The sequence below is a fragment of the Poecilia formosa genome, unplaced genomic scaffold (genome assembly GCF_000485575.1).
Source record: "Poecilia formosa unplaced genomic scaffold, Poecilia_formosa-5.1.2 Scaffold205, whole genome shotgun sequence".
NCBI classification, from domain to species: Eukaryota; Metazoa; Chordata; class Actinopteri; order Cyprinodontiformes; family Poeciliidae; genus Poecilia; species Poecilia formosa.
The window spans coordinates 937,493-955,456 of record NW_006800144.1 but is presented as its reverse complement, the minus strand read 5'-3'; the positions used below and the strand labels follow the sequence as shown (position 1 = coordinate 955,456).

General features: G+C 40.5%; 1 protein-coding gene across 4 annotated transcripts in view; it reads left to right on the top strand.

Moving 5' to 3' along the window:
* The window catches only part of prkcaa (protein kinase C, alpha, a), a 132,473-nt gene that overhangs the window by 93,074 nt on the left and 21,435 nt on the right, over window positions 1-17,964 (top strand). For 2 of the 4 annotated variants that reach the window (XM_016679224.1, XM_016679223.1), the window contains exons 9-14: window positions 2,645-2,671; window positions 9,245-9,388; window positions 9,499-9,672; window positions 10,517-10,608; window positions 10,719-10,781; window positions 11,743-11,879. In XM_016679224.1, the coding sequence (XP_016534710.1) occupies window positions 2,645-2,671; window positions 9,245-9,388; window positions 9,499-9,672; window positions 10,517-10,608; window positions 10,719-10,781; window positions 11,743-11,879 (637 nt within the window). The remainder of the gene's footprint in view (window positions 1-2,644; window positions 2,672-9,244; window positions 9,389-9,498; window positions 9,673-10,516; window positions 10,609-10,718; window positions 10,782-11,742; window positions 11,880-17,964) is intronic. The other 2 variants (XM_016679225.1, XM_007567221.2) reach the window with 1 other exon arrangement.

Below are 17,964 nucleotides of genomic sequence, written 5' to 3'. Positions count from 1 at the left end.
ATCAGATCAACTGCATAATTACAAAATAATAAAAGTCAGGGATCAGAAACATTTTTCCCACATCAATTTCAATGTGAAACAAATGAAGATTTAACTAAAAGCTGCAGGTCTGGATATATTCTGGTTAAAACTTGTTTGTTCTTCATTCAGTGAAGTTACTCTCAGAAACTTCGCTGAGGTAAAAGTACTGATACTTCATAGTAAAATTACTCAAGTAAAAGTAAAAAATACTCATGAAAGTACAGGGTTTTTTTTTTTGTTTGTTTTTTTCCAAAAAGTGACTCAAGTAAACGTTGCTGTAACTTTGATGGAAGAGTTAGAACTGGACTGCATGAACAGGCTTTTAAACTGTCTTCTCCTGCCACCTGGATTAATATCCAGAGGGATTTAATTTGGTCACCTCCCGTAACTTTGGGGCGATTCAAGTCGGCTTTAAAGGACAGAGACGTCGGCTCACGTGTCTCTTGTAACCTCTCCAATGTCTGCAGAGTTTTTCTCATGAAATGTGAAACGGTTCTTTATGTGTTTGGGTGTTCCGTCTTGTCGTGTGTTTTATGCTGCTGCTTTCTCGGCCACATCTCTCTTGGAAAAGATGTTTTTATCTCAATGTGTTGTTCCTGGTTAAATAAAGGACACACACACACGCACGCACGCACACACGCAGACACACAACACACACACACACACACACAACACACACACACACACACACACACGTGGTTGGTCCAGCTGTCCTGAGCTCAGTATCATGTCCAGGACGGTTATCAGATTGTCACCGAGCGCCACAGCTGCTGGCTTAATCACCATGTGGCAGCTGCAGCTGTGGATGTTCTTATTGTCTCTTTTACACTCTTGTGTCCACAGCGGTCATATTTGCTGCAAAAATTAACTCTTTATTTCATGTCAGCACATCCACCTTTTAGTACCCTTCTTCAGTGAAGACACCCAGCTGCCACATGAATTAGATCATATTTTACTGCTAGGAAATCACGTCTTAGAGACAGTAGCTGCGTTTCCATCACTAATGCTGATAGTCTGCTGATGTCAAGAAAAAACGCACTTTCACAGTCGCGGTGTTTCCATTAATTTAGAAACGCAATTAATATCACATGTGAATAAGTTTATTCACATGATAAGTCACCAAAAAACACAGCGCCGTCATCCTCCTACCACTTCCTGTCGTCTCCTTTGTCCTTATTCCTCCAGAAGTAACTTCCTGTCATGCGACTCGTGTGACGTGAAAACAGAGTGTTCCCATTGCAGTTTCGCAAAATACACTAATTGTCGATACAGCCGAAAAAACTACCTCAACCTGGAGCAACATCTTTCTGTCGAAAACTTTGACTGGTTTCCGTTGAGCAAATTTATTTTCGTAATTCCAATTTGGGCGATTTTATGATCAATGGAAACGCAGCTAGTGACTGCAAAGGAGTTGATGAAAGTTAAATAATAATACATTTGTCAGTTTGCTCACTTGGGTTGTTTCAGTGCAAGAATGCAGCATCTAAAATCCCAATTGAATCCTCGTCCATCCAGTTTGAAGTATAATTGCTGGTGGTAATATTTTCTAAAACAATGCGAGCCGAACCCTTTGCAGATGTTTCATTAGATGTTGAAGAAATACTATTTACAGGTTTCTCCATTACTTTACATGTCTTTCCCATAACTCCTCTCTTTTCTGTTTGAAAGGCCCAGATTCTTCTGTTGACATTGTAATATCACCCGCCAAAAAGTTTGAGTCTGATTTAATAAGTCAAAATGTCATAGTGCAAATCAATTGGTAAATCTTTACTTCCATAGTTGCATCTCTGCTGACATTTCTCTCACGTCACATTTTTAAGCAGTTCTCAGAGGAACTTCTGCTGCTAAGTATATATTTTAATTCAGCTATGCTTACCTGAAAAATGGTTTTATGAGAGTTGGCAGCGAGTTAGAAGTAGCATTTTATGACAAGAATATAATAGTAATAGTGAGGAGGTTTGGACACCACAGATTTTAAAGTGGCATGTTGTGAAACGATATGTTTTTTTTGGTGAATTGTTTCATTGTCAGAGTTTAACTGTTTGTTTCATTTGTACTACTGATTATGTGTTGGTAGATTTAATAAAGCAGGAGGTAGTTTTACAAGTCGTTCACTAACTTTTATCTAATCCATGCTAGATGCGATCATGCTACATTCTGATACTTGCAAAAGGTTATTGTATATAAACATTAAATATTTCCACATGTCCTCATGTTGAGAGACACTTTGTGTATTTCACTAGGATAATTTGAGATGAACTAACATTTTTGCTCTGCTTTGTTGTACAATTTTCACATAAAAAAAGAAAAAAAAAAAAGAATCTTAAATGTATTGGTATTCACCTCCCCGTCCCCCAAAGTCAATATTCTGCAGAAGCTCCTTTCACTGCTTGTATTGATGAGTTATTGAACTCTTCGTGTCGTGGGGAACTTCTCTGTCCTCCAGCTTCTCTTTCCTCCTCATAAACCCCTCTGTGGTTTCTCCGTTTTCCCCCCTCTTAGCTTCCTGCTCCCCCCTGTGTCCACGGTGAGACCTGCAGAATACTGTACATCCTGTGTCACGTGTTCATGTTTAATGCAAGAGTTTCTCTCTTCCTTTCTTCACGTCTTGCCCTCCTCTCAGGACTGCCAAAATAACTGTAATCTGAAGGTAGCCCTCTCCCCTCTCCTCTCCAGCCCTCCCTCCACCTTTTATCTGCTCCCATGGCCCTTTTTTTTTTTCTTTTTTTTTTTTTTTTTGTCTCATCTCGTTATGGTGACATGTTGCTTCATTTATTCCCCGCCCTTGTGCGTTTGTATGTGGCCTCATGCTGCTGTGAATTCAGTTTTGCCAACATTATGTGTCTTACATGCAGAATTTGGACATTTTATGAATGTAAAAACAAAACCTAGTTGAGTATTAAGTCCCTTTTGGTGTTTTTATGTTTGTTGGTGAGTCTTTGTGTTGTTTGTGAAATGACTGCCTGTTAGTCCTAACCCTGTACTTTTACAAGTTTGTGGTTCTGCATGTTTTCGTTTCCTGTCCATCTTGACCTTTATGTCCTTCATACTCACTTCTTTTCCTGTATGAATGTATTTTACTGTTTCTCACCCCCCAAAAATCCTTAAAATTTCTCAAGCAATGTCCTTGTTGTACATTCAAACATCACCTCATCACTTTAGGTAAACTAGTATTTCAAATGTCAACGTGTCTCTCAGTGAATATATGTCTAATATTAGTTTTGACATTGAATTCACAGCTGTCCTCAGTAAAAGTTTAGCTTAGAAAAGCCAAGAAATGAAAACAAATCGGTTAATAAAATGTGTGCAATGAAGGGAAATGGTGCTAGGAGTAAGTTTTGTACACATGAAGAAAAAGGATGTGTAAAAAAAAACAAAAAAGTACGAAAAGCCAAGAAACCAGCTGGAATTTGTCGGTACGCACACTCACTGCACAAAACTCCTCAGCTGAAGGAAAACCATCTTTAAGCTTCTTTTTAACGTTTGCTTCAGAAGATTTAGAGAAATCAGTGGCATCAGGGGAGACGAGGTCAGAGCTAAACTCTGGAGATTTTATTGCACACACTACGGAGAAAAAACAGGTTCTGCACATCACCCCTGAAATACCATACTAATAGTGAAATTTGGAAGTGGGAACATCATGATGTGACTGCTCTTCCAACATGTGGTTCTGGTAGATGTCATATAATCAAAGGACAGATGGATGGAAAAACGTACCCAGACTTTCTAGATCCAAACAAACAGCCAAGGAAACTCTTAATTGATTTCAGGGAAAGAAAGTAAAGCTGCTAGTCAATCATGTGATCTAATTGAATATCTATGGGGAAAAAAAGAAAAGCTCAGAGTGCATAGAACGTTTTAAGAGTTTCTCAAAATCTCACTTGAGCAATTCGTATGATTTATTTCTCCCTGGAGAAAATGTCTTCAATGTGTCATTAACAAAGAAAAAGTTATTTTCACTGTCATTGCAATTTTTCTTATTCATTTCTTTTACTTTGGTCGTTGACGACATCTGGTGTGAATTTTATACGAGTACAAATATTGGAAATATACTTACTGAGCATGTTCTGTCCTTATTTTGGCCCCTGTAACTTGTACATGACTGGTTTACTGTAGTGTTTTTAAAGCAGTAGAGAATAGAAATACCACCTGTGATCACAAGATGTCAGCAGTGGACTGAAGTGGCTAAAGCAGAATGCATTGCTTTCTGTTCGGTTTTATACCAGCTCTCTTTTCGGTCTTTAAAAACTTTTATGAGTTTTGATGTCATATAAAAAGTGTTTATTTATTTTAAAAAATCAATTTGAGACATGGTAGCACAGTGTCAGTTGTTTTGTTACTTTTAGTACTTATTACTTGTTAATTAACCTTCATTTGATACACATTGATGTGGCTGTTGGTCATTTTGCCTTTAAAGTGATTTTGTTGTTCCATGTAGGGAAACTATTTTATGTGATTACAACAAATGACAGGAGATTTCTCTGAGATATTTTGGTTTGATGATGACAATGTTCTCCTTTAAAAATATCAAAAATCAGAAATAGGCTCAGAAACACAGTCAGTAGAAATAGGGTGAAATATAAAGTCCTCAGAAAATAGCATAAAATTAAACAATGCATGAAATGTAACTTTTATTAACTCTTATGTACCAGAAATAATAAGATTCTTAAGCTCATATACAGAAATGAAATACAAAGATATAAAATGGCTTGTTGAAAGATCTGAAATGAAAGTACGAATACATGAAAAACAGCAAACCAGCTTCTAAAAAATGACTGACACTCATTCTGTGTCGTCTGTTTGGCTTTACAATAATTACTCCAGATGTGAAATTTGTTAAAGTATATATAAAAGTAAGCAAGTGTTATAAAAGTAAGAGCAACATGCTCCGAAAGGACTATTATGACATCATCTGTATAATTTTCTAAACATGGCTTACATGCTGACGCTGCAGTGGAAATGGATAGTTTATCACATGGTCTTGGTATTCCACCACATTTCTCACCGTATGTGCTAAATAATAAGGATTTACCTTCTCATCCTCCTTATTCTGATCCTCCAGGTCACAACACTGTGTTTTCAGTGCTAAACGAAATGACACTGTGCACTTCATGCCTCCACAAACAGGCCAGCGCTGCAGCAGGACAGAACAATCAGATCAACAAACGTTTAACAAGACCGTCACCAACCACACAACCAGCCCGACATTTCTTTAGTTTCTTAAAAACATCATCCTTAGTCAGCAGTTTTGCTTTTTTTTTTTTTGTTTTTTTTTTAAATGTACAAGACACGCTGCTCTTTCCCCTTAACTACCTGCTTTATAATTCGGCTTGCCTTTGCTCACTAGTGTGCAATGTGAGTCAGTCCCTTGGGCTCCCTTCTCCCTGTGGTTGCAGGACCAAGCCGTTGTGGAAGACTCTGACCAGGTGCGTCTGACTGGAGGAAAGTAAGGCAGCTGAGCACCTGCCCTGGCCAGGCTTGTTGCTTTTGTCTAAACACTCACAGGTTTACTGTGATGTGGTGCGGTCGCTCTGGCTTTGTGTTTTTCTGTTGCCACAGGCAGACCACAGCGGCCACTAATAACCAGACTAAAACCTTTATGTGTCGGCACGGCATAAATCTGACTTTGGTACAGATATGAAGAGGTGGCATTTGTTTAATAAGGTTTTGTGTTTTGGCGTTGCTGGATGATGCTTTCCTCTGTTTGTGAATGTGGGATATAGAGACAAGCACAGTAGAATGGATTTTATGTGAACATCATGTAATGTTGCTGGAAACCTTTACTGCTTGAAACGCTTCACTCTCCTACAAATGCTAGAGATACAACCTGACTCTCGGATAATCTGTGGTGGATCATGTCGTCGGCTAGAGCATGAATTTTCCCTGCGCACTGATTGGCTGAGATTATAACCTGGATTATGCTGTTTGTTGCTTTTGTGATGAAAGCAGAAAGGAACGTGTCTTCTTCTGAATTTGCTCGTTGTCTGGAGTTCAAATCGCCGAATGAGTTCATTTTCTGTAGCTTTCTGGAGCTTTTTGTCTCGCTGGGTGACTGAGCATGAAACGGCATGTAGGAAATGCACAGATGATCCGTTTCTGCAGGTCGACTTGCACTGGGCCTGCGTTGTCGTGTGGCAACCACAGTGTGGCATCCTTCACTTCTCATTCAAACCTGACAGGGACGTTTCTCTGGTTTTGGTGACAAGCCACTCTTGCCATTTTAATGTGTTTTGTTGATGAATCTAAATCTCTTTGCACTCTTCATCTTTGCGATTGAATTTTTTTATGTAGTTTAAGAAACACCTGTTTTTAATGAATAACACCTAATTTAAGCTTTACTGTGTGAATGCATATTTGAAAAACAAGAACTCTTATGTTTGACTCAGTGGAAGCTCTCCATCAAAAGTTTTGACCCGTTTGGTAGGACGTCTAGATGATGGTTAGTTTTGATGAAACGGTTCTGGGACAGTACCTCATCTCCATTAGAGCGCCCGTCCTATGTGCAGACTGCTGGTGATGGCAAACACAACCACAGCAGATGATGCTCCGTTTATCATGATTACTGTTTGGTCTGGATTGAATGCATCAGTTCTTCTCTTTTGGACGTTTCTTTCGGTCATTGTGGCCTAAACACCTTTTCTGATATGGTAAAGTAAAGCTTTCCTGCAGAAGGTTAGATGAACTTCAGGCTTTAGTCAGATTTAAGATTATTTTAGCACAAGAATGCTTACAAATCCTTAATTTGTAGTTGAGTAAAAAGTGGATAGAAGTTTAAGACAGACCATTTCATTTAGTGACAGCTTAACTCTTTCAGATACCTTATAACACGAAACACCATAATAATCTGAGTTTTTTTGGATGTTTCCCTAAAGAATATTAATGACTTGCTTCAAAGGCAATCCGTCAGCCAACCAACCAAATCTTATGTGCATAAGTTGTATTTTTGGCCACTACTTTGCCAAAAATAGCTGCATTGAAGCCTCACAGTGCTACTATTTTCTAAAAGCAGGTCTAAACAAAGGCATTTTAAGTTTAGCTCTACACAAAATCAGATCATCAATGGTCCACAATTCAGAAAGTAATGATCAAGATGCTTGGACCAGATACGGTCACCTCACTGTTTGGACTGTTCGGACCCGGGGACTTCTAGAAGATGTTGGTCAGCAGACCCAAGAGCTCTGACTGGGTAATGTGTTTGTAAGAGATCACATAATGTCATTAACAACTTTAAACACAATTAAAAGACTAAAATCAACAGAGATATGTCCTGGGAACCAGTGAAGGGAGTAAATGCAGGACTGATGTGTCTCCTGGTGTAAACAGTTTAGTATCTTGTGTCGTTCTTCTACTCATGTTTCCTCCATGTAAAAGTTTGTTGAAACAATTATTCTGTCCTACAAGGGGAAGAACCGCTAAAAAGGTTTTGAGAATTTGGCACCATTATGATGTTCACTCAGGAAACAAGTAGTGCTAAACAATGTTTTAACTTGTCTAAACTACAGGTTTTAGTCAAATAAAGTGTTCATGAAACTTAAAATTAACACAAAATAGCATAAAACTTCTTGCAAGTTTTGTTTTGTGATTATAGTAATAATAAAAATCTTTAACTCTCCCATGATTCAGTCATGTCTAGTGCTGTGTTTGGTCTTCATTTATCTATTTATGGCATTATTTTTGATGTGCTGTATCATTAGCTTTTTGCTTCACAAGCACATGCAGTGTACCTTTTTTTTAGTTTTTATTTTTTTAATAAAGGCTAAGCTATGTATTAAGATCAGTTATGAATTAATCATGCAGCACATCAGCTCCATAATACCAGTGGCATCAGTGAGTCATTTCATACCTTTCATTTTGAAATCCGCTGATCATCCAGTAGTTTGTGGTGGTAACTGAGTAGACAGGCACAGTTCTGGTCAAAAGTTTACATACACTCATCAGTGGCATCAATAAAATGTTGACAGGATGCTTCTAATGTACTTTTGTATCCAGGGTGGAATGATTATTCACTATATAATTTCAATTTTATTCTGAATTTATTGTCTCAATTCTACACAGGGACACAATTATACACACTGATTCAAATATATACATGACATTTTGTCTTTTGGCAAGTTGGACCTCATTCACACTCGTTTTGTAGAGCCGATTTGAATTGGTTGGACCCAACTTAGCCCATATGTTTTCAAGAACGATGCGGTCAGGACCATCACTGGAGGCTTGGTGTTAATCTGCCTATCCATTTCAAATCCAGTTTTATTGATTTGGAATCATCAGTCCCTTTGGGAAACCCTGTTGTGTCCAAGTTTCAATCATCTACCTGTTGATTAGGAGTGGAAGATTTATTCCACCCAACTTTGCACGATGTTCCAGTACCACTGGCAGTGAAATGCTGCCACCACCATGCCTGATGCATATCGTTTGTTCACGTTTGAATGCCTCATTTTTATCCCTCCAAACATTTTTGGTTCCACTTTTTGCCAAAATGCTCAATTTTTGTCTCATTGAATGAAAAAATAATAATTGGAATAATATGGAATTTGCCTTGATCGAGTGAGTAGCAGCAAATTTCAGTCATGTTTAAACACGCTGACACACACCAGGCATTTCTCTGTTATTGGTCAGTGCAGGTTGATAATGTCAACGTTAAACACACAAAATCCTCCAGTAAAACACCAGAGACACCAGAAGTTTTCTGTTTATGGCAGGTTTGTCCCTTTCTTGGGTTGTTCCTCAACATGTGGACCAAATCTCTTTTCATCTGAGGGTGCAGGTCTGGCTCAGGTAGTTAAAACTTGGACACAACTGGTGGAAAATGAGCTCAAACACAACTGGTTTTAGAAAGGATCGATCAGTCTGACATCAACCAGCATGAGACGCATGAAGTTAAGCAGAATCCGTCAACAAATTGCAGTTCTATGTGGTCTAACCATGCTGCCCTGTAAAAATAAATGGAAATCATTCAAAGCCCCAAATTATGGCATTATCCATGCCTGTGCTGAGTACAGTATATCAACTTGTAGACCAGAACTGTGGTGCGAATGAAGAAACAGACGCAGAGAAACCAAATATCAGATTTATTTTCATGACAACAAATGAAAATAAGTGATATTCTTGAAGTTTTGTTGTATTTGTGACAGGAAGTGGCTCCTTGAAACCCTGTACTTGTTACGTTTCGGAAAACGTTCAGTTGTCAGACACTTTGCGTTTTGTGTTCCGGGTGCAGGAAGCCAAGTTAGGCCCGGGAAAGAAGATGATCTCAGAGACGGACGACGGCCGCCCCAGCAGCTACCCTTCCAACAGCCTGGACCAGGTCAAGCTAAGTGACTTTAGCTTTCTGGCGGTGCTGGGTAAAGGCAGCTTTGGAAAGGTGAGAAGTATGCCTCAACTCAAAAATAAAGGGGAAAAAACAAAAAAACTTTGGACTTTCTGGTAACAGAGAGTTCGCCAGTCATTCTATCCACTTTTGCTTCTCCAAAGGTTATGCTAGCAGAGATGAAGGCCACAGAAGAGCTTTACGCCATTAAGATCCTGAAGAAGGACGTGGTGATCCAGGATGACGATGTGGAGTGTACGATGGTGGAGAAGAGAGTCCTGGCCCAGCAGGACAAGCCACCCTTCCTCACGCAGCTCCACTCGTGCTTCCAGACCGTGGTACGTAAATCGCCCCTGGACGCACATCCGAACAATACGCCTCCACCCAGGTCAGGTCAGATTAGTTCAGAACGAGGCTTTTAGCTAAATAAATTAGTCGGGGAAAAAAAAAAAAGTTTTAGAGGGTACATGTGACAGGTTTAATTAAAAGAACCAGACGGTAAAAATAAACAAGCCCCAATTTGTAGGCTAATGAGTCGGAGCATTTGTATGCATGTGCAACCGTCTACATCTGCACCTTTGTGTCAGATCTTTGAAATTAACAAGTCTTTTTCCTTCGTTTCAAAGAAATAATAGCAGTGATGTTGAGGCAGCATGTGATCGTCTGCGACCAGAGTGTTCAGTTTTTGTGGCCCGTTACCGAGAGAGGAAAATCGAATTTCGCAAAATGCGAGGACTCGGTGAAGATGTTGTATAAATATGACTCGAGGCCCTTTCGTTTCTGAGCTGCCGGTGAAGCCGAGCCAGGCGGAAAGTCCAGTTTGTTGTCAGCACGTCGCTGTTGCTGTGTGGAACAGCTCCGTTTGTTTTATTTTATTTAGGGACCATCAAAAGTGTGGCGCGCTGGGGTCAGGCTGAACTTGTCACAGGCAATAAGACACCAGCGGTTTAAAATAAAGAGAACATTTTCTGGCAGGAGGCTGCGTGGGGTGTTTTCTTCTTTCGCAAAGCCGTTTTGTTGTGTGCCGTTCGGGTCACCTTGTCGTAGCGGCGTGGGACATCTCTCAGCTTTTGAAAGCCAAACTGCATCTTTCTGCTTTGAACTTGATTAGAGCTGCTTTTAACGCAACACTCATTGTGTAGCTTCTAATGAATTTATCTGTTTTGTCGCATTTCTCTGTAGGACCGGCTGTATTTCGTCATGGAGTATGTGAACGGTGGAGATCTCATGTACCACATCCAGCAAGTGGGCAAGTTCAAGGAACCCCAAGCAGTGTAAGACATGTCAGCCTTTCAGGAGATTCCAGACTATTTAAACGTTTTGTTCTGCTGGTGGGAGCTTGTTGTTCATGTGGGGCAAATTCTGTAAATGTCTCTTATTTCAGATTCTATGCAGCAGAGATTGCTGTGGGATTATTCTTCCTGCATCTTCAAGGAGTCATTTACAGGTCTGTGAAATATGTAAAATTCATTCAGCAGTTTCTTTGACCTTCTTAGTCCTCTTCGGCCTCCACGGTAGAAACACTGACAAAAAGTAAAGTAAAAAAAGGTTTGAATCCAACAACAATGTGGTCGTTAGACAAATACTAAACCCAGTTTCTCATGTAACTCAGGAGAAGCAGCACACAAAGTGCGAATCCTCATGTAGCAGTAAAACAAGTACACAGTGCTGCACCTTTTTTTTTGTCTCTGATAGAGAAGCACCTACAGTTTTACCTCTAGCTAAAAGCGCAGACACAATTTTTGGACATGTTAAAAAAATTATCTGCGTGGTGTGTTGTATAAAATACTAGAATTACTACTAAAATGCCACACCAATGACAACATAAAGTATTATTTCCTGCCATGCTATGTCATGCAGTCTCTGCCTGCGCTAATGAAGATTCACTCAGCTCAGGATGCTGAATGCTTGAAGGAGTTCTAATAGGAGAACTATCAGATCTATATTTTTACTATTTTACCTTCTGCGGGCACTTAGACGGTTGGTAGAGCATTAAACATTCACCCTCAATCATTCTGTATGGAAAACAAAACAGACCTTCATAATTCACACTATGTACACGTCACACAGGACTTGATGTTTCAATAAATGGACTTCATTTTACCGTTTTGAGAAGCAGGTTCACGTTGTTTTTTCTTACATAGAAAGATGAGAAACAGTGTGACATCATGTTGTCTTTAATATTGTTTTCTCTTTTCCCAATATGCCTTTACCGTAAACTAAATTTGCTTTTTGAAGACTTTTTCAGACATTATTGACAAAAGTTGCTGCAGTTAGTACAAAACAACCAAAACCATGAATCTGTATGTCAGAAAGATGCAACCTTTCTGTTCTGGCAAAAAGAAAAAAAAAAGAAGCACTCCCTGTACCCCTTTACATGATCCATTAATAATCCGTTCCTCCCTCAGGGATCTGAAGTTGGACAACGTAATGCTGGACTCAGAGGGACACATTAAGATCGCCGACTTCGGCATGTGTAAAGAGAACATGGTAGAGGGCATGTTCACACGAACCTTCTGCGGCACTCCGGACTACATCGCTCCAGGTGTGGGTGTGTGTGCGTGTGTGTGTGTGCGTGTGTGCGTGTGTGTGTGTGTGTGCACGATTTGATGCGTTAGGTCACAGCTGTCACTCCGTCTGAGTCTTGTCAGCCTCGTGCTCCAGATTGAGGCTGCTGCCTTTAGACAGGGAGGCACATACATAAAAACATCCACACCAGCATCCTGACATGAGTGTTTGAGTCAAACAGACGAGTGAGTCGCCTGTCAAAACTCGACTCAAGCCTGAGAGCCGGGGTCTCTTCATCGCTGCCGGGTTTCTTTTAGTGGCCTGTAAGCATTTAAGTTTGTGACATTTTTATTTATCATAAGACAAATGCATTCACCTTAAAATCGGATGTTATTTGTGTTAATGTTTCTCTTCTTTTAACCAGAATACGAGCGTTTTGATGTCTTGATTTTGAATAAGGCCTTTTTGAAAAATGGGCAAATTTGTGCAAAGGTTTGGCGATATTCCACTAATGTTGTTAAAAAAAAGAAACATTTTGCTAATTTTTCTCGAGCCTGGGTTTATTTTTAGCCTCTGATATATGCGAGGCTGGGTTATTGATTCTCTCTAAAACTTTCTCTGTCATATCAGGGGGTTATTTCCAGCTGCGATGCTCGTACCCAGGTTGATACTAATGCACCGGCCGGGACAGCACAGCAGGCACTCAGAGCAGTCTGCCGCTCCAGAGTGCTCATTTTATTTCTAATCCCACGAGGCCCGTAGATATCCATAATGACAGCAGCGTTTAAAGCCACACAGAGTTCCAGATCGCACATCATCAGTATCTGTATGCATGCACAGAATACAGAACAACCTGGGAAAAAGGCATGCATTTTACCTCAAAACTGAAAAAGTTCAGTCTGACTTCTGAAAATAAGTTGGACACAATCGAGGATAAACTGTTGCTGGACAACTGATTCATGCAAATCATTTTCTGACGAACCTGTGGACTGGATTTTTCTCTTGTATGTCAATGAGTGAACTGGGCTTTTCAAGTCTAGTAGTTCAAAAGTGCTTTACATCACAAAAAACATCATACAGTCACCAATTGGGGGAAAAAGCAATAAACATCACAATTTGTCAAAAATCACTAGTTGTGGTAACAGTAAGTTGTGATTGGTGGAACAGGGTTTCAAAGAAGGAAAAGATGGACAAATGCATCCAGTTCAACTTTTGCTCCAAATTGACTTGTAGTCTGGAAAATATGGTAAAAAATTCACATGAGATCAATAATTCTTTTAGGATTTTCATTGTTTCCTGGTTTTTTAGCTTTATTTTATTGCTACAGCTAAAGTAACTTTTGTATTCCTGGACATATAAATGTCCTGTTACAACCGTGTTTGTTCCATTTCTTCGCCTGTTCCCTTGACCCCAGCTGCATTGGTGTGGAAGTACGTTTTCGTGTTGCCGTGGCGCTCTCGATGTCGCCGTACGAATGGCAGAACGCGGCGGCGTTCCCGCCGCGCACAGAAGCACTAGCACATGTTCAGGCAGAAGATTTCCACCGCACGTACGCTGGCCTATATAGCCATTCGTGTGAACTTCCACCTCAGTGACTCTGACACACAGAGGGAAGAGATGGGAAAGGAAGTGAGAGGAGGTAGCAACGCAGAAGAAGAAAACATGGTGTCGAGAAAAAGAGCTAACGCTGACAGACGTACTCAGACAATGAAGGGAAGACTCACAGGCAACGAGGGTTGAAATGAGCATTCGTTGCCTCCTGGTGGCTCGGTGTGCTTTTCTTTTTCTCTTTTTTCTTCCTGAAGAGTGTTTGAGGATATGTCTCTGTCCTACATGAATCATTTTTCCTCTGCTCTAGTTGTTTCTCTCTGTGGTGTGTGGCATCAGGAGGAATGAGTATCCACTTACTTGCTCACTCATATGTGGGCTGAAACAACAATCTCGGTGCCAGAATGAGAAGGCACAAATCTAGTCATAGTCTTTCTGAATCTGGGAATACATAATGTCCTGATATGCAAGCATTAATGATGAAGCTGAAGATTCTAGGTCACTTCAAGCAGCCGTGGAGAAAATGGCTGGCATCACCTGCTGTGGAGCCAGCAGTCCGTTATCTAATGGACCGAACTCGATCTGGCTGCTCAAGAAGGACACGGTTCTTGTTTTGGTTTTATTGATGTTAACGCAAACAGGGTGTCCGTGCAAAAAGTCTTAAATTCAAATGTATAAAATCCACTAGGAAATATTTAAATTGACCTTAAATACTTTAAATCACAGGTCTTAGATGTTGTCGTGGCAGGACTATTTAATCTCGTAGGTTCTTTTTTCTCGTGGGACTTTCTGTCAGTCAAAAGTTTGAGTCACATGCAGATATCGTTATTACATTCTGTGACTTGTGGCGGTTGACGCTACGCTAACTAGCTGCTAATAAACTTTGCTAGCTAGCTGGCTAGCTAGTCAGCTTTTCCCTGTTTCTCTATTATGACCAGTTGACTGAACAAAGTTCGTCTTTGCCACCGGCTCACTCCTGTTGCCAACCCATACACCACATGGGCACCACATACAAAATATGACATTTTCTTTTGTACACTTTGTCATGAGAAAGGTTGTAATGTCATTCATAAAGGTATTAAACCCTTTCAATGTTTAACATTTGGCCTCTTCATTAGGCAGTTAAGTCCTTATTATTTACTAACTCAACAGCAAATGAGCCAATCACGTGGCAGCAGGCATTAAAATGGGATGAAGATGACGTGTTGCCTTGGCTTGTCTCCATCTGTCCCCTGAACAGGTTGCTGTTCCTTTACAGAGACAAACAGGACACACAGCTGTCCACGCACTCACACGCCTGGACAACAAAAGTGACCCATTTATTAACTACCTTGAATGTTTTGGGGCTTTTTGAAGAAGCTGGGGAACCTGGAGAAAACTCATATATTTTATTTAATTTAATTCAATTCAAATAAAAAAAACTTTATTCATCCCAAAATGATATCATCCAAGTATCTTGAAAGAGTTGTTTTGGGCAGTCATTCAGTCTTTTATCAAATCTAAAGAGATCTCTGGCTGAAGGCTGTTGCTGGTTGATGGTCTCACGACCTGCTAACAGCTTCGTTTTGGGGCAGCAACAGTGACATGTCCTCCATGACACCATCAGTTTCTGCTACTCCACCTCATTTGCTATTGCCACTCCACTTTAAATCTCTGTTTGAGCATGTTATGGTCACTGACTTATGGAGAGAAAAATATGGTTTGAACTTCTTCCTTCTCTCTCTCCTGTTGGGTTTGGGGTCGTAGTTCAGGTACCACTTGAGCTTTTGAAATGCTAATCATCTGCTCAGAGTTATAAGAGGAATTTCGAATGTAAACTCATTGAATTAGAAAACACCTCGATAAAAGTCGTGTTCTTTTCATGAGCCCCCAGACTGCTCATTAATATAATCAGTGAAGGAAACCAGAAAACAGCTGCAAGTTCAAAGAAATCCTTTTAAAAGAAAGCCACTCAGCTGTGACCTGATGCACGGCCATTTGCTTTATAGTGCACAGAGTTCCCCAAGGAACCCAACAGTGACACTGAGTCAAACACTCACGTAGCGCCCTCTACAGCAGCTGGTGTTGTTGCATTCGAACACAAAATGTTTTTTTTTTTTTTTTTTTTTTGTATTTTCTACCGGCTACAGCCTTCAGAAAGAAAAACAATCCTTCCAGCCCGTGCTCCTCATAAGCAAGGACTAAAGAAACATAGGTTGCTACTCGCGTGCTTGTATGTTTGCGGTGAGGAGAGTGGCCGTGAATAGCTAGCAGTGTGATCCAGAACTGTCATGTAGCATTAAGCCTAATGGATGAGAGATGTCTGCGGCAAGCCCACACACACACACACGCACACACGCACACACACACACACACACACGCACACGAACGGACCTCTCTCCAGCAACACACTGAAACGCACACTGTCGAAGCCACAAGCATAAACAAAGACAAACATACATATGTTAAAAAAATCTGAGCTTAAACACGCAAGAAATCTTAGATATATTCAGATCATGTCATTATTTAGTTTCAGCCCACTTTATCTTTGTACAAAGTTCACACACACGCACACGCACACGCACACACACACACACACACGCTGAGTGAATCAGCTCTGCTGACCAGGAGCTTCCATGCAGTAACACAAATGGAGCAGATTGCAGGGCGAGAGTGACGAGTGCAAGTCGTGCCTGACCGTTGTCGTCTTATCGGCCGCGGCGGGAGGAAATGCATCGGCTTCTTCTGGACACCAGGGAGGAGAACCGGTTTCCTATTATCAGAGCCGAAAGACGAATATGCCGGTTCGGAGAACAAAAGCCGCGGTGGCCTGAAACTGTTGTCGTCCACTGACGGTGTCGTGGCAAGGGCAGCGAGTCACAGCGGAGTCACATTAGCACAAAGCTTTGCAGGGTGGCCTCAAACGGATCTGGTGTCTTGTGCTGAACTCTAACTGTCCTCTGTTTTATTTCTCTTTTTGTTGTTCTTGTTTTGTTTCTTTTTCACAACCCGCATTATATTTCTATGTCACCTCAGCTGCACTCTTTGACTCTTGAAACTTTTTGTAGTTTTCAACACGCTGCTCTCTCCCTTAGAAACATAAATTGCTGGTGACATTACGATTTTCAGGATAATTGGAAAAAGAAATACTCTGAAAGGACAGCAGTCCACCAGCTTGGTGGCATATTGTTGTGTTTGTTCTGTTTAACTGTATTGAACCACGACGGACGTCGAAGTGAGCAAAAGGAATATTGAACGAAGTGACTGAGATTGTTTCCCCATGGTTTCTCCTTGTTCAAATCAAGCTAATTTCCCTGTGGAAGTGGCAAATTAGTTAACTCATAGAAATAGTTAACTTAGAAACCGAGCCGCCCTCCTGATGTGTTTGTTGATTTGATCAAATCTGTTCACACCAGACTTTACTAACCACTTGTTTTATACATGTAGGCTACATGATGGTGGGGCATTTTATCCACGGTTACTAAAGACTAGATGTCTACCTTCTCCATCGCATCTCACTAATCAACTCAAAATATCAATAATGTCGGATCAATACTTTAGTTTCAGACTCCCTCTTGAAATGTTATTGTAGTTTCCATTCTAGTTTCTCAACTGTACCTCAGATATGATACTGATGTGTTGCACATTTTATTTGTTGATGAAAAATGCTCGCATTTTTGTTCTGCTTTTCTACCCTTACTGTCATGTTGATATATTATCGTAATATTTTGTAGACAGCTGGTCCAATTTGTAGTCCAATTTTTTTTTCTTGATTTGGAGAAAATAATTCAAATTAAAAAAACCACAAGGTCAGAAGTTGGATGATACATCAAGCTTAAGTAAAAAGTATCAGTATCGGGGATCCTGGTCTTGTATTTACTCTGTATCGCATCGATACCAAAAATTTGCAGTATCGCTTACCTCTAATGGACTTTTTTTGTTTCATCTAAATGCAGTGAACATCCTCCTGCTCTTGTCTATTCAGTGAGTTATTTTTATAATATGTGCTAACATAATGCAGCCACTGCCAGCACGTGTCATTGTTTATTTTGTTTTTCACAAGAAAACCACCCATTGTTGAAATTTGTCTACATTCCTCCGTTTTGACAGGTTTTTTCCCACCTCTGTCACTTCCCTTTAGTTGTTATTTCGTTTTAGCGGACCTGACACGAGGCTGCAGATATCTGTGCTCCGTTGGCCTGATGTGTCTACATGCCTATATTCTAGGTTGTACAGAATGTCGCTAGAGAGGCTCTAAGGTCAAATTCCAGTGACACAGTGCACCAAATGTGCCGTGCTGCAGTACAGGACCTTAGTGATGTGCTGCCTGGCATTAACCTACTTTGCTCTGGTGTTTTAAAACTTTCCGCTTAGCAGATCAGCAACGTTTAGAGCAGCTTGTCTCTCCGTATTAAGCACGTGTCATGAGGTAAACGGGGCTAATTTCTTTCGATGTCTTTTGTTGCGTTGGGTCTATTTTTGGACCGAGGTCCAGAGTGAACCAGATTTCTGAGCTTCTCCGTTAGTCTTTCGGTTTGCAGGGCCAAGTGTTCGCCTCTCTTTCTGCACATGTTGAAACATGTCGGATCTCGTGT